The 17,568-nt window shown below is 39.5% G+C and overlaps 1 protein-coding gene across 3 annotated transcripts in view; it reads right to left on the bottom strand.

Annotated features, from left to right (window-relative positions):
- trip4 (thyroid hormone receptor interactor 4) overlaps positions 1-15,066 on the bottom strand; it is a 57,882-nt gene extending 42,816 nt beyond the window's left edge. For 2 of the 3 annotated variants that reach the window (XM_049718182.2, XM_049718183.2), the window contains exons 1-11: positions 14,885-15,065; positions 13,861-14,042; positions 13,485-13,615; positions 13,179-13,394; positions 12,985-13,063; positions 12,555-12,660; positions 12,255-12,470; positions 12,034-12,160; positions 11,254-11,435; positions 11,041-11,165; positions 9,884-9,975 (exon numbers count right to left, since the gene is read on the bottom strand). In XM_049718182.2, the coding sequence (XP_049574139.1) occupies positions 9,884-9,975; positions 11,041-11,165; positions 11,254-11,435; positions 12,034-12,160; positions 12,255-12,470; positions 12,555-12,660; positions 12,985-13,063; positions 13,179-13,394; positions 13,485-13,615; positions 13,861-14,042; positions 14,885-14,964 (1,536 nt within the window). In that variant the 5' untranslated portion in view covers positions 14,965-15,065. Of the gene's footprint in view, positions 1-9,883; positions 9,976-11,040; positions 11,166-11,253; positions 11,436-12,033; positions 12,161-12,254; positions 12,471-12,554; positions 12,661-12,984; positions 13,064-13,178; positions 13,395-13,484; positions 13,616-13,860; positions 14,043-14,884 lie in introns of all 3 variants that reach the window. The other variant, XM_049718184.1, reaches the window with a different exon arrangement.
- Positions 15,067-17,568: the final 2,502 nt, after the last annotated feature.

Raw genomic sequence — 17,568 nt, 5'->3', positions numbered from 1 at the left:
ATCCATTTCACAATAAAGAAGTATTTAGGGAACCAACGTACTTAATACACTTCAGTTCCAGCAAGACTTTACTTTTTGGAGATTGGAGCCACAAGCCCAGCTATTCATAGCACAGGTGCCGTCAGCAAAAAAGCTCTCATGTATCCAAAAGTAACAAAGTGTTTCACAGCGGGAATGATTTCATTACATGAAAATTGAGATGGACTGGGGAGTTTATGAATGTGACAGTTTCTTCTTAAGAGGGATAGTTTCTTTGAAATTCAGTCCAAGCCTTTCCATGTGAGTTCACTTAAACTCTCTGGAAATGTAACTTTGAAGGCACCACGGGATGAATTTAAAAGAAAGTCCATTCTTGATTTCTTTAAATCTTACTAAGGGCAAGTTCAAAGAGTGCCTAAGAACACAGCCTTAGTTCTATGCCTAGAGTTGGTGACCTGCTTTGCAGCTAAAACAGCTTTGACTTTGTGGCACTGGCTCACAATTGCTATAGAGTGTTTAATCTCAAAGGGGGTTTGATAGAATTGAAGTCAGGGCTCTGTGTCAGCCAGTCAAGTTCTTCCCCACACCCAAAAAAGCTTTGCCTGTACGGATCTTGGTTTGCGTCTTTGGACTGCAAGTAGCTGTCATTGATTACTAATGGGTGTAATGGTTTAAATAAATTATTATTAAAGTATTTGATTGAAATTTTCTGTCAATACTGTGATTTTGTTCTTGAGATCAGCGATTCCCAACCAGTGTGCCATGAAAGATTATCAGGTATGCTGCAGGAAATTATCCAATGTCCATTTTGGGATATTTATTTATTTTCTATAAAAAAATATTTAGGTAATTGATCGTATAGTAACAGGCAGAACAATTACGTAATGGCCCCTTTTGTGAACTGGTTTGTTAAGTTGTGGGCTGTGAATTTTTTTCGGACATGAAATGAGCCTGACCTCAATAAAGGTTGGAAACACTGCCCTAGATTAGTCAATATTAGTTGTTTTCATTTCTTTTAAATACATCTCTATATTTTAAAAAATCCTTGAGTCTTCTGAAAAGTAGTTACTAAAATGTTAAAAGAAAAATTAAGATTATTGACATGATTATGTTAGATCTTAAATTCTTTCTCCAACTACGGCATATTTTTTTTCCTCATAGCACTTCAAAGCACTGCAGTTACTGCAGGAGAACATTTTTTATATCCTCCTAGCATCTTCTCATTTTCTCATGAATTTCAATATGCAGGTGAATAAAAACATTTTTTGAGCATAGTTTCTCCACTAAAGGGGACTTTTTTTTAATTTGAAAAAAGAGATGATACATTTCAGATTTTTGTTGTGATCTTAAATCAGTGAGATTCATATTGTAATAAAATTAACCATTTTAAATGTAAAGAAGTTAGACAAGAGGGTGACATGAGTGAATGTGAATTTATAATGCAAGAGTAAAAAAAAAAAAAATCATAGAATTCCTCTATTTTTTTTTTTTACAAAGACAATTCTTCTTGAGCTGAAAAAAAAAGTGATCATGATTTTCGACAAATAGTAACAGCAGAGTTCAGATAAAAATAAAGTGCCACCAGTATTCAAGCAGTTATGCTGACTCGCATTACTGTTGCGCACACCACCAGAATTTCAGTGGAAAGAGAATGATGTTGCATATAAATCAATATTCTACCCCACAGACTGAATCTGCAAAAGCATTTGATAGCATATTTGCCTACTGGAGCGTGGCAAGAGCTCCTGCCTGATATGGTTCAATGCAATTTTCAAAATATGAGTAAAAACATCAGCAAATATTTGAAGCAAGGAGTTAAAAAAAAAAAAAGCAACTTTGCAAGTTAATCAGTAATTCAAAGGACACTTTTAAAAAACATGATACTTTCTTATGAAGTACAAACGGTAGTATTTATTTATGCGTAGTGTCCTCTGATTGGTTCATTGGTTGCCTGTATATTACGTCTGTGTGGCGGAAACTACAAAAAACAACTTTACAGATTTGCGCAAACGATAATATTTATTCACCAATGGTGGCAGAGGTACATACTCCTCTCCGTGTTACGTCTAGTCCTCTAAACTTGACAGATTTCGGAATTTGGTCCACACAAAAGGCGCACCTCATTAAAAGGCGCACCTTCATTTCTTGAGAAAATTAAAGGCTTTTAAGTGCGCCTTATGGTGCAAAAAATACGGTAAATGGCTTTTCATGTCCACTGGCATTGGCCGAAAAACTTGTATCTCCACAACCATCGCTTTTCAGGATTTTAAACAAGACCAATAGTAAAGATTAGTAAAACAAAAAAAATGCGATGAATGACTTTACGAAATCTGGACATAGGATGGCTGACACTATTTAGCTAGTTAGCTAAATGCCTAGAAAATGTACTCTCCCACAAGGCAATTTCATTGCTCCAGCAGTATCCACAATAAAAGAACACACGACTTAAGACTTAGCAAAATGCCACATTTACAATACTAGCAAGTTTAATACTAGAATGAAATCCTAATCCCACTGAATTGAATCGAATCACTGTAAATGAACTGTCCTTGTATGTATCGAGATTCGTACGAAATCATCTTTTATTGGAGTGCTGCACACCCCTACTCGGTACGGTAAAAAATAGCCTAGTCTGAGTGGTCCTATTTTCGTGTTGAGCCACAAATCCAGTTTTATATATGTTCTGTCAAAGATTAATAATGCTGTAAGAATAGGTAGCCTCACTTGCAGCTCCCTTTTACAATATATTCCCAGGAGGAAGATGCTGAGTTGACAAATTCCTGCAACACCAAGAACAATCAGGTTTGTAATCTCTGACCCTGCGGTGGAAGCGACTTCTTCTGTTTCTAAATAGGAGTGCTAAGAGCTGCTATGTTAGTTCTTGTGGTAAAATTGCTCGGACAGCTAAGGCAAAAACATAAACTGGACACTTATCACATTTGAGTGGTGACTAGCATTGCATGGGGGGGGGGGGGGGGAGGAAGACAAAGAAAATGATAGTTAAACTAAAATCAAACTTGGAGCCTTCAGTGAAAGATACATGAACAGAGGAAAGAGAGCTGTCATATATACTGTATTGCTTCTATGCTTCACTACAGCACATTTTGGTTGTTGTGAGATTGTGTGCGGCAAGTTATTTAAATCCTCTTGGCATATCATACACAGGTTTGTGCTAAATGGACTATTGCAGGACAAAACAAATGAGGACAAAAAGATATATATAATATAATATATACATTGAGCCCAAATATGCTATTCTCAATTCAGGTTTGCTTTATATTTTTTAATCGAACATTTCTCTTACACTTAACTGACATGTAGATGTGCTGTATTTGCTAGCAGGCATTCTTGTTCACGCTTGTGTTGACACTTGCGCCGAAGATCTTTACAAATAAGAATTGTTTCAGGCACATTTCTGTGATGTAACTTGAAGAACCACTTCAGGAAATACATTCAGTCCTCATCTTCATTATCGTTGCAGTCTTTTAAATCAAAGAATGGAGCTGCTCCACTGACCAGTACACCAAGATTGGAGCCTGTGTTTTATGAACAAAAAGCCTAAGCTGTACATATAATATAAATACTATTATATAGAGAGCTAATTACCCCAACAGCAGAAACTGACATTAAGTGAAGTGGACTGGAAACAGCAGTGCAATTCTAAACAGTGCAGCAAATCATTTTTGTCAGTGTGATGGGTGTTTGAATTTTTCATGCTGTGGAAACCTGTGACTGAGGTTTGCTTGGTTGTCATCCAGTGCCTGGGGACGATGGGCTGAATGCATTCTACACACAACTGCAGAATCACATGGTGCTTGACATCTCTGCTATGGCAAACTGCCCAGTAAGGAGAAGGGAGGAATGTGAGGGAGGGAATGTATTAGTGTGCCACTGAGGTTGAGCAGAGTGAGAGAGAAGGAGAAAGTGTGCATATCCGTTGATAGAACATAAATTAAATCCTCTGCAAAAGTTAATTTACTCCACAGTCCTGGCCTGAACCCCATAGCGTTGGATGCAAAATTGGAGCAATATGAAGACAGAGGATTTACACAATGTTACAAAGAAGGACGGGGAGTGGAAAAAGTAGCACTTATGCAGAGCAACTTTAGTTCTTTGGAATGCATCCAACATATCCTAAGAGTCTTCTTTGTGCGCGTGTGTGTGCGTGTGTGTTCTTGTGTGGCTTGCTGGAAGGAAGGCTTTCAGCATATAAATATCACATTACCACACAAGGAAACGCAGGCATCAAATTGAGCTCCCACCCAGCCTAACAAGCAAAGGAACTCCACTTCAGAGGTCAGAGGCAGAGCTTGTACAAATGGAATTCAACAGAAAACATTACCTCTGTTGCTGATAAGTGGCACAAATGTGCATGAGCATACAGTGGAATGAAATATGCATAGTATATAAAGATTTAAAGAAACAGGCTACAGAAGTTTCACTTTGAAACAAAATGTCAATATATTTTTATAATGAAACAACCAGGAGTGTCACGATCAAATATTTTTAGACTCAATTAAACTGTTGACTATTCCATCGGATAATTAAGTAATTAGCAATCAGATGGCTTTGCACCCTCCTCGAAGAATGTTCCCCACCAAATGTGACATCTTTGAGGTTAAGTAAAACTGAAATCACTTAATAGTACGGAAAATTTTGATAAAATTAATTTCAGCAAAAACCTGTGGGAAAGGAAAAAAAGGGTCCCTATTTATTTCGTGTAAACATTTTCCACAATAGTTAAATTGCTTAATCTCTGCTTAGTGATATGTTGATAACAGACGTGTTTCGAGCTATGTTAAGCTAAATTTACTTTTCTAGCATTTTAGCACAAATTAGTTTCCATTTCCAACTTTCCACATCTTGACATGATACTTCTCTAGTCTACAAACACAATGTACAGTACGTTAGTGATGCTTGGGTAACTATGTTCCAACTAGTAATGGTAGACTATAAACGTGTTGCCTATAGTGGCTGAGCAAAACAATGGAGAGGAGAATAGGGTTCAAATCCCAGCCATGAACTAAAACCTCTTCTGGGTTTCCCGGATCCAAATTCCCAGCTACTACCAGTAACAAACCCAGATTATAAAAATGAGTGGGTTGCATCAGGAAGGCCATCCTGTGTAAAAGACAAATAATCACTCTGCCGACACCTGATGAGACATGCCCCTAACCGGGAATATCTCACTGACTGCAGAATGAACTTTGCTTATGAACTGTGATAAGCTCATGACTACCGTATTTTCCGCACCATAAGGCACACTTAAAAGCCTCTAATTTTCTCAAAAAATGAAGGTGCGCCTTTTGATAAGGTGCGCATTTTGTGTGGACTGAATTCCAAAATCTGTAAAGTTGTTTTGTGTGGCTTCCGTAACACCGTAATATGAAGACCCGATGAACAAATCAGAGGACATTACCTTTTACATAGATCGGGGCAAAAAAACAATCAGACTGTACATAACACGTAGAGTACGTACCTCCACCGCCATTAATAAATACTATCGTTTGTGCAAAGTAAACAGCACTTTATTAGGACCCTCTTAAATGGCATAGACAAAGAGACATGCTTACGAGGAACAATTAGAGCTTTCTGGAAAGCCAGGATCATTACAGAAGAGCAACGACAAAAAGGAACTTGGCATGTTTAACGGCAAACTTGCCCAACTGTTTAATTTGGATGCAAAACATGAAGACTTGGACGGATTTGCGTGTGAATATTGATTAACAATAATGTGAGTACAGTACAGTACATGGTTAAACAGTAGAATAAAGTGCAACCGAACTCATTGTCTTGCTCCTGTGACGTTTTTTTTTTTTTTTGTTTACCATAAGTCATGGCATGCATGCGCCCTATAATGCGGTGCGCCCTATGAGTGGATTAAATATAAATAGACCCTGTAATTGAGTCTGCGCCTTTTAACCCGAAGTGCCTTATGGTACGGAAAATACGGTAGCTTTGACTCAGGAGAATGGAAATTTCCTGTTTGTGACCTTTAAATGCATGTGTAAATAAGTACCGTGGTCCCAGCAAAATCTCGGGGCAAAAGTTTTGTCAGTCTCTATTTGTGGCCAATTTTTTCGACTTTGTCAATGTGTTACTCAAGTACTCGTATCAATCAGAAGTTCTTCATATTTATTTTTTGCAATTCATAGTAACATTGGTTGTTGATTAACCACTGACACAGACACTAGATAAGAGACATTCTCTTGAAAGGGCATTTTTGTCTTACATGCTAGTTAAATGCAAAGTCAATCATAAACATTACAAAGGACACAAAACTAAGGGGAAGGAAAGTAAAGAAATTTCCTTATAATGGGACCCTAGTCTGAACACGGTATTCCGATTAATAATGCCTGTTTAAATTAAGATGAAAAAAAAGTAGGAAAAAGAGTTAGAGATATATTTGATCGTTGACCAATACCAAATAACAATGATCGGATCAGCTGATACTAAATGAGCAGGAAAAATGATTTTGTACTATAACTATGCAATGTTTTAATCCAATTAATAGCACTAAAATAAAAACTGTGATAAAATTATTAATCGTATTATTCTAGCTTTTAAAGACAAAAGCAAAAAAGGTATATTGTAGGACTGCCATTATCAACTATTTTTGGAACAGATTGTTCCATTGATTATTACATAAAAATAAATTAAAAACTGATGTTAAGATGAGCTATTTGTTTGATCCTTGACATGGCAATAAAGCAGAAATGTGACACATCTGTCCTCGCCAGTTGGCAAACAGCAAGCAGTAAAGCTATGTATCAAATAAGTGCGTATCTGATATGAAAAAGCTGCAACTCCAAAGCTCCCCAGACACTTGAGGTTAATAAAATATTGTTATCCATAAAGTATTTGGCACCATTGTCTGTATTGTTACTGAACAATAAAACGCCTGACTGAAGACATTTCCATCAAAATGTCATCATTTCAACTTGAGAGCTATTTGATAATGATACACTATACATTACAATCACACATACAAAGACCATGTTGGCCTGTTGCCCTGTTAAAACATTCAATTTGATCAATGCAGATTTAATAGTCACTGGATTTGTGCTTGGCATGCTAGTCCAGGAGATTAGACCTCTTTGACTTGTATTCACTGAGACATGTAGCTCACCATCTGTTGATACGGTGTTTGGAACTGGGTAAGAAATCAGATCCTTATTAGGGCCGTGCATTGATCCAATCAATTTTTTTCTCTGCAGGAGTCAGCAGAAAGTGGTATTTAGGCGCTGTATGGGGTGTGCTGTGCTTTTACTAGTCTGCGAATCATTTTGACAACCAAGAGTAAACTTAAACATGCGTGCATTGTAAAAATATTATGACATTTCTCAATGATTCTGAATACATTATTGTTGATTTGTGCTCTTTTTGTTTATACACCACCTCAGGTTGGCCAAGATGCACACCCAAATCATTTATCTCAGTAAAAGCTTTCCTCATTTCCACTTTGTAAAATACCTTACGAAACAGACCCTCTCCCCATCTGATTAGGCTCTACTGTTGGCAAGTTGGGTGTACATATCCATTTAAGTACTGAGAGAGCACAGGAAGGCAGGGTGGAGATGGAGGGACTGAGCACACATCATAATGGCTAGCCAATTACCAGTTGTAAGGGGGTGAGGGGAGCTGGGCGGGCAGAGGGATTACTGGGACTGGGAGAAGGGATCAATACACTAGTCAGTTTCTAATGAGGGAAAGAATTGGGCCAAGTGAGATCCGAGTTTGCCTGAGGTGTTTTTTTTTTTTTTTTACATAATGCAATGCTTTAGTTCTTCTTTGTCCAACTTTGGCCGTGTTGTAGGGCAAATGCAGTTATTTGGGTATTTAGTGTTGTTTCATGATAATCTCCCCATATTGTAATTCCTCCCAATGTTTTATATACTGTACCTTTAGTAAAGCCTAAAGATTAATGGCTGTCAGTCCTCCACGACCCCCCTTTAACCACCTACAGCTGCCAGAAATGGCCTGTAAATCCTACACTTCACCCGTTCCCTCCAGCCGAGAAGCATGGATATGTGCTACTATGCATTACTCTCACACGTCAACTTACATGAATGCGAGCAGACTTAAGTCAGCTAGCAGTGTCTGGCACGCACTCTTCAAAATGGCAAATGGAGAAACGGGCTTACTGTTCAGAACCATCATTACACTTTTGGTACTTTTGTCCCTCAGTTTTTTCCCCGACATCTGCCTTTCTTTTTTCAGTGGTGCCTTGTGTGGGGAGGGGGTGTTATTTATGGCTCTTGTGTGCAAGTGGACACACACACGCATGCACACACACTCGCGCGTCCACACACACTCACATGTGGACACACACTCACACACAGACACACACCCTTTCACAGGATGAAAGGGCAGTCACACAGCCTGCAAACATGATTTTACAGCCCAGGGTGGAATGAGTGGTAGAGGAGAGAATGAGGCCAGAGTACAAAAGGGGAAAGCCCTGAAATAAACAGATACCAGTAGTCAGAATGCAAACCATGTAGGAACACAGAAGCTTTTTTTCCCCCCCCTCTCTACACTTCTGAAAACCGACCTCGGTAAAGATATGCGAGCATACGTGAGATGCATGCAATGACTGTTATTCTCCCAACAGTCAGGGTAGGACATGATGTGCAATATAATGAATGTTATACGTTCCCTCTCCCTTGAGTGTTTGATGTGAAGTCACAAATAAAATAATACCTTATCAAAATGCAAAATGTGTCCAATTAACCTATAATGTCGCCTGTTGTGCAGGAGCAGCTGCATTACAGTTGCTTATTTGCAGTGACAAATGAGCTATTGACCTTGTAGGCATGTGATGACCTAACGGCGGAATGGGATCATATTTTCAGGAGTTCGCAATACACTTCATCTCAGAATGGATTTTATTTAAGTGCCCATTGAGGAAATCATAGAGAAAGCATGGAGAGCACCACAACATGTATGGCTCGTCAGTTGGTAAATGTATTACTACTCTCAGGAGGACTCAAATGACAGACAAGATGAGACTTTTTTTTTTTCCTAGTCATTACGCAACTCCCTTTTGGCAATGAATTGCAGATACACCACCATTTTGTTAACTGGTAGGATGAAGGATTACATTTCAGATTCACTTTTAATTTTATGGCGGCGACTGCCTCTGGTGGAAAGCATTGTATATTATTAAGGAAGAATGGGTGAAGAGGTGCAGCCTGACCTCTGCTGGTAGCAAAACGGCCTTACATCTCTTGCACAACCAATGTGAGAATTACTCCTGCTATAATTAATTATTCAAAAGTTATTTTACAAATTTAAAAAGATAATTCCCCCAAGACTGAAGAATGTGAAGCTTTCAGAAATTACAATGTGTTGCAATGAAATAGTTCACCAAATAAATATAATTTTAGATATTTTAATGTGTCTATTTTTTCTATCTGGGCTGATTTAACTAAATTGACTTGTCACAAATTCATAATATTTATTAATTTTCTTGTGGTTCATACTAGTGTATCTTTTCCCACTTGTATGTACCATTGTTCCTGTAACATGAAATATTACTGAAAATAAAACGACTTTAAGCTACTACCAGCTCAGTGGCCTAGTAGTAGAGTGTCCGCCCTGAGACTGGAAGGTTGTGGGTTCAAACCCCGGCCGGGTCATACCAAAGACTATAAAAACGGGACCCATTGCCTCCCTGCTTGGCACTCAGCATTAAGGGTTGGAATTGGGGGGTTAGATCACCAAATGATTCCCGAGCGCGGCACCGCTGCTGCTCACTGCTCCCCTCTCCCCCAGGGGATGGATTAAAATCACATGGGGATGGGTTAAATGCAGAGGACAAATTTCACCACACCCAGATGTGTGTGTGTGACGATGATCATTGGGACTTTAACTTTAAAATAATACAGTATATATCACTAACCTGCTCTCTAAACTGTTCCTGAGAAAGGCAATCGGTGACATTGACACAGCCCAGCAGGCAGCCAGTGGGATAGTCAGAAGGAAACCTGGGCTCTATGCAGACAAAAAAAAAAAAAAAGAAATACAGCACCATTATGACAGAACATTCAACAATGTTTTACAATATCATCTTGACCATGATGTTATAGCGGGTATAAACAGACATCAAATAAAGGTCATCTAGCCAACAAGGTACCTTGGATATACGAAATAACATCCCAACTTGACACCTCGCAACAAAATCAAATGTATTCCCACAAGTGTCTTCTTCAGGTATATTTCAGGCTTTGCACATCTTATAGGTTACGGTCCCCCGAGAAGGAAAAAGCATGTATTTTGTTTTCCAATACTTTCTAACATCAGTTTTGTCCAGACCTGTTCCTTGAGTTTATTTTAAACAATAGTAATATTGTGCCACAATTGAAAAAAATGTCCGATTTTCATCATTTAGTTATCATTAAATTTGATATATTTCTACTATTCTACATCATTATTTCTTTCTTTCATTTTGTAACCGAGCGAGAGCATCACTTTTGTCCATATGTGTGTGTGCTTCATTGTCTTAGATTACCCAATGCTCACTGCCCCGAAAATTGAGTTATTCCACTGTCATTTATGAAGAGAAAAAAATGTAAACTTTTTCGGTGAATTTAAATGTTATTAAAGCAAACTGACTAAACTTCTCTTGAATATTTTACATCATAAACAGTGGTGGTGTATATGGAGGCATAACCAATAAAATCTCCAGATCCTAGCTTAATGCCAGGTATTCTTTTTTTTAACCCTACGCAAACAGTAGTTTACATTGAAATATTTCATAACACAGTAAGATGTTTGTTTATTTGTTTGTTCTATGAAATTTTGCAGGCATTGCTCTACCTTTAAATTAGAAACACGCTTGGTCCTATTCTTTAAGATAAAAAGCTTGCCAAGTCTATGGACCGACCCACTTTATAAGTAGTGAGGGCAGGGAAAAACAACGCCAAACTACTTTCACAACCAGAAATGTCAAATCCAGATGCAGAAAGAAAATATCCTGCCAGTTTGGCTTGAGCCACAGGTGTTCCGATTGAACCGACAAGTAAACCCACTCTCATGAGCTAGCCCGTTTACCAGTACCTTTTTTGTAAATAGAGCAGTACATGGCCTCGACCTCAGCAATCTCCTGAGGGGTGGGCTTCTTGGCCGCTGCAGCAATCCAAAGACGGCCTCGGTGGGAAGTGTACCAAGTTCGACCCTCGACTCTATACAGCACATAAAAGGTTGTATTTGAGCACCTTAAGCCATTTGATTACTTGAGGATGATCACAACTAAATTTTAAAACTCTATACCTCTTGATGCCTTTGACGAGGAGTGATGCCCATGGTTGGTGCATGCTTAGACACCAGCCACCGTCACTCATTTCCTGCAGCTCTTTGTCTTGAAGACGCAACCTGGCCCCTTTATTATCTTGTGCCAAACTCTGTCCTTTCTCCGTGTTTCTTTTGTTTCCCCTGCTGCCAACATCTACCCACTGAAATATAAACAGGACAAATGAACACGAGGTGAACCATTTGTATAAAAGAAGTTGCAAACAAGTCCATGTGAAGAAATGACTAGTCAACAGTGGCATTTGTGCTCACGTTTCAGACTTTGACCAATTGAACAGTTGTAGTACGATTGAAAATGATCATACCAAGCTTTAATTTACGGTACGTTTAGCATGTTGGGTGAATCATATCTACTGACGCATGCGGTCTGGTCAATTTAAGGAAGAAGGACGAAGATGAAAAACAAACAAGAGAGGAGTTTAATTTCAGTCAAGACCAGTATCTACCAACTCTTCCATTAGGATACGTGCCATCAAACCAAGATGTGAGTTTACATACTTTCGCCATGGTCATGTCATTATCATGCTAAGCGGTTCGGAGAAATTGTTCAGTGGAAGAGGGACATGTAAAGAGAATTAAGACATGCTACGAAACACGTTTGCATCATAGTGTAATGGAGTAGTCAAATGAAAATTGAAGAATATGCAGGACAAAGTACTCCCTTCCTATTACCGAGAAGTGTAAAAAAAATGAAAATGTAGAGGAGACATATGGTGTGTATGTACGTAAAAGGTGACCTACTTCTGGTGCGCTCTGCTTTATGTTGGGGTTTACAAGATCTCTGAGGTTCTGATGTACTCCTTGTCCTTTATACAGTGGGGATTTTGCCGCAGCGTTGGTGTTCATTGCCTGCAGGGTCTCATCTAATCTGCATTGTTGAAATATACAACCGTGGAGTGTTGTCACTGAAAGTTGAACGCATGAGAATCACGAGTGAAATGGTGCCACTGCATCTTTCCTACCTGTTGTAGTATTCGTTCAGGTTGTTTCCCTCATCAAGGACTTGTCTACCAGCAAAGTCCAAGGTGATTTTCCGATCTTTGCGAGACGCATGCCGAAGGTCACGGAGCTCCTCTTCCTTTTTCTTTAGCTTGTCGCGCTCAGCAGGTGACAACCACTGATTAGAGTCAGTGGCGAAGTAATCAGACTCATCATCAAGTACCTGAGTTCTCTTGGCACTGCACATAATAATAGCAGCAATGTTCGATGACGTTTACGTCATTTTGATTAGATTGAAATTTACAAAATAAATGTTTTACTACCTAGTTCGGTCATATTCCAGAAGTTTGTCTTTATGCTGGACAGCCTTCTCTAAACCAGCCTTCATCTTGGCTTCTTGATGCGCCAGGTAATCTTTGTCACCGCAATCTGTTGCAAATAAATGTATCTATGAAGACCGTAAAATACACAATATGCAGCGCAACAGTATACCAGCTGCACCCAATCAATTTATCATCACGATGAGGCCGAGTGGGCCGAATTCATTTAAAATATTAATCAATTCAATTCATTCAATTTTGGTGTGTTGAAGAGAAGCTACAGTAAGAATAGTTGTGAACTTGGTGCTCGTACTGTTTGGAGAAAAGTCCATACATAAGCCATTTTGCTTTCAAATGCATGGATTAAAGAAGGAAAACGTTTTTGAACAAAGTTGCATCTTATATTGCAGTTCAATTGTTATGGTAGTCTCACCTCCCATCAGCTTCTTTCTTAGTTTCTGGCTTTTGTTTGAGTCTCTTAGCAGAATCTCCTGTTCCTCTTTGGTGCAGACCTAAAATGGCCAAGAAATGTGTTCAACTGACTTTAGATTATATACGTAGTAGAGCCTAGATCCTACTGGGGGGGTTAAGGGTTGATTGGGGGATGATGAACAAAAATTGTTTTACCAGACTACCACAGAAGAGGCAAGGGCCGGACCCCTCTTGCTCGCATACAATGCGACCACAGCTGATGCAGTTGTTAATGAGCCTGTGCTTCTGAGCAAGGCACTCGCAGCCGTGTCGGCCGGGTAGTACAACCGTCAGCTTGTCTTGGCCCTCTTTAGCATAAAGGTTTGTGAACTTATTTTTCTTCTTAGTTGAACTACTGGTCCTTTCTTGAACCTGTGGGTGAAGAAAATAAAAACAAAACAATAATACATATAGCTACAAATGTGTTGTATCTATATACTCAATATTTATTTGTACACTGACCCTCATCAGATCCACAGGGGTTTTGACTGCCTCTGGCTCAGGGTCCATTTGACTCACAGTCAACACCTCTTGTTTGTTCCGACCCTTACGTTTAGACTTCTTCTGGGAATCTTTGGTTATATCTTGGGAGTCTAATTAAGAAAAGTTGAAAAATAGGGCTCGACCAATCAAATAGGTGTATTATAAACCTTTTAACATCTGTAGTGATTTATTTCACAGACAATTATTTCGAAATTTGGATTTCTTCATTATATATGTGTATCAGCTAAATATCATAATTGGCATCCGCCTCAAAAATCCATAGTGGTCAGCCTGTACTGTAAATTGGATACTTCAGAGCTGCTTCACTCATTTTGGGGAAATAATGCATGCCCACCTGTTGCAGACATTGACTCTGTGAGGATGAAAAGACCAGATGTATCTCCAGCCTGTCTTTGAGTCTTCCTCCACCTGCAGAGGAACTCTTCAATAAACTGTCCTTTCCTCCCATCTGTGCCCTGGAGAAGGTCGCCCACATACTCCTCAATCTCCTCAGCATTTTCAATGGATATAATGTATCTAAACAACAGGATGGCATAAATTCAGTCACAATCCTTCTTTGACTGTGTGAAGGGTGCTTCATTCAGTGTCTGGAAATTATATTTAATGCTTTAGTGGTGGTTTGGGACGATTCTATTCTCTTCCATAGAACTGCACCCAGTCAGGTTTACGCATATAATTTTCAGTTGATAACAGGACATTTAATAATGAATAGTTCAAACATGTATTGTCCTCATGAAAGAAAATCATTTTGAGTGTGCATGATCACAACTTTGAGAAGCCTACAATATTTCTCCTGTTCTTTTTACCCCCTTTTAAACGTCCATTTAAATATAAAATTAGAGCTGTAATAAACAATAAATTAATGACGGAAAATACAACGATTAAAACGAGTTAATTTGCAAAATCCCAATTAAAGCATTGAATGTAAACAAATAATGCACGAATGAATGCATGATCATACGACGTGAATAAATAACGACCAAATAAGTAAAATCAACGGTTCCGTACTTATCATCTGGAGGTTATCAACCTGGCATATTCATTCTATTGTGAAACAGAACTGAGGATTCACTAAGTGAGTTAGACTTAATCAACAAGTGAAAAACACCGTGTCGTAACATTAGAAGAAATTACATTAGCTGGCAACCTAAGTCTGCTAACAAATTTCATGACAAGCATTGATAACAATAACGCTTAGAGAAAAAGCACCAGTCAATACATATTTTGTCAAAACAATGACACTGAAATTATTATACAGATTTATCTTAATCATAACATTTTGGCGAGCTAGTTTGACACACGTAGGTCGGTTTTTGTATTAGACAAGCAGCAAGTTCTCTTTTTTAAAGCTTACTTACTTGACAATATCTTCAGATGCCTCCAGACCAAACTGGTGCTGTAACCGCTCCAAACACCACTGCAACAAACTGTTTGACATTTCACCACGCCAAGTTTTATGATAATCCAAAAATGGCTTGTCAAACTCGACACAGCTGTGTTTCTACACGGAGGAATTAAAGGCACACAACTTGTGCAGTGCAGCACGGAATTCCTTCCTGAAGAAAATTAGCACAACTAAATTATTGTTCCACGCAGGAACAGAACAGGCGGAAAGCCTCACATTAGTCTCAAACTCTAGGGAAGGGACGCAATGCCACGATCACTACAGCTAACTTTGTTGCATCCAGTAGATGGTAGCACAGCAACACAATTTGTCTGCTTTCTAATCTACACCAGAAAAGATACGATTTAAACGAGGCTAGGCAATTTAAATCAGGGATGCGTAACATAAATGTTGGAAGGGGTCAACATTTTTGATCACTGCTTCTCTGGGGCCACTTCCTTCACATATCTGACAAAAATGATATTTTCGATATGGACAAATGATGTGCATAAGTGCAAAACATGTGTTCCTAATATCTTTAATTGTTGCTAATACATTTTCAGTGCATGTATTAAAGATCCACTATCGAACAAAGGCTTTGAAGGAAACAAAAAAAAAAATGTATTTTTCACTCAGTGCAAACGTGTCTCTTGCATAACAATTTCCATTCAAGTATGACACAAAACAGTTGGACGCGAAATGCACTTCATCCTGACACTCGTTCACAAAACTAGCCTCATTTAAAACATCAATATTAATGTGTGTCCTGTACATTACGTATATTATTCCAAGGCAAAAAAATGTATAGGCCTACTCACGTTGTCATGTGAGTGCAAAAAAACCCCATTCCATCTAGTGGTGAGTGGTGTTATTACAACCTAAAACGACAGTCAACCCATGAATATATGCGGTTTGGCGGTTTCTCAAAATCACATGAACAACACTAATTTTTTTTATGATAGCAACTATCTCTGGAGAGTCTTTGTTGCTGAAAATCACCGCTACTGTCAGTTTTTGTCATGCACATCAGTCCCTTTCACCAGCCAAAAGCGTCTTGCAATCTGGGTTACCTACTACTACTTAAGACCAAGGAAATCATTGTTGACTTCCGGAAGGGTCACACAACACACCTGCCGCTGATCATCGATGGTGCTGTGGTGGAGAGGGTGAGCTGCACCAAGTTCCTGGGGGTGCACATCAGTGAGGACCTCTCCTGGTCCGCAAACACCTCGTCACTGGCAAAGAAAGCTCAGCGCCGCCTGTACTTCCTGCGGAAGCTCAGGCGTGCATGTGCTCCTCAGGCAGTCCTGTCTACATTCTACCGTGGCACTATTGAGAGCGTCATCACCAGTTGCATCGCTGTCTGGGGTGGTAACTGCACTGAACAGAACTTGAAGGCCCTGCAGCGCATAGTGAATACGGCTGGTAAGATTATTGGTGCTTCGCTCCCCTCCCTGAAGGACATTTACACCTCCCATCTCGCCCGCAAGGCAACCTCGATTGCCAGAGATGTGAGTCACCCGGCTCACTCTTTGTTTGACCTTCTGCCCTCTGGGAAGAGGTACAGGAGCCTGCGCTCCCGCACCACCAGACTTGCCAACAGCTTCTTTCCCCAGGCTGTTAGGGCCCTGAACTCGCTACCCCCTTCTGCGTAGCGTGTGGCACTGTTGCGCTATTTTCGGGAATGTCTGCTGTACGCGCACTTGCTCCTTTTTTTTTTCTGCTCCTCTTATTTATTTATTTATTGTTGTGTTATTTATTCATTATTTATTCAGCACGCTTTTGTTATACTTGTTACTTGTTTGTCTGTTGTGAGCCATGTCTTGTCACCGTGGGATAGGGGGGAACGAAATTTCGCTTTCTTTGTGTGTCTTTGGCATGTGGAGAAATTGACAATAAAGCTGACTTTGACTTTGACTTTTGACTTTGCTGATGCGAATGAAAGGGTGACTCGATGCCAGGGCACAGATACGTTACATGGTTCTTTTTTTAACCATCCACAGAAAATCAGGAAAAGGCGAAGAACATTATATTGCTACATCTCCACAGTTGTGTACTCCTACTAAGGGCATAGTTGGACATTTTTCAGTTGGATGGCCAGTGTGACGCCTCACGAAAGGGTGGCCATACAAAGCATGTACATGAGTGCACATAATTTCCATTCTTCAAACCCCTTTCTGTAACCAGGGGTGGAGCTACAGGGGGCCAGGGGTGGCCATGGCCGACCCCACATCTCGGGGAAGATTGTGACTCTGCCAATTTTCACTTGGATGCAGTCTTCTTATGCCCTTGATACTCTGCCACAAATCATTTATAGTAAATGTATGTTTAAAGAACAAACTCACATTTAATCTGAATGGAAACTTCCAAAAGAATGTTGTTAAGTTTTTAAGCCTAGGCTACTTTCTAACTCCAAATCAACCGTTCTATCCATCAAGCCATCTTGCCATCCATCAATCCATCCATCCATCCATCCGTTCGTCCGTCCTTCCATCCGTCCGTCCGTCCGTCCATCCATCCATCCATCCATCCATCCATCCATCCATCCATCCATCCATCCATCCATCCATCCATCCATCATCCATCCATTCGTGTGCATAAATAAAGCATGCATATTAAATCCGTCTATAAGTCAAAAAAGTCCATTCAAGTACTGTA

The sequence above is a fragment of the Syngnathus scovelli genome, chromosome 4 (genome assembly GCF_024217435.2).
Source record: "Syngnathus scovelli strain Florida chromosome 4, RoL_Ssco_1.2, whole genome shotgun sequence".
In the NCBI taxonomy this organism is placed as follows: Eukaryota; Metazoa; Chordata; class Actinopteri; order Syngnathiformes; family Syngnathidae; genus Syngnathus; species Syngnathus scovelli.
This window is presented reverse-complemented; position numbering and strand designations above follow the sequence as displayed.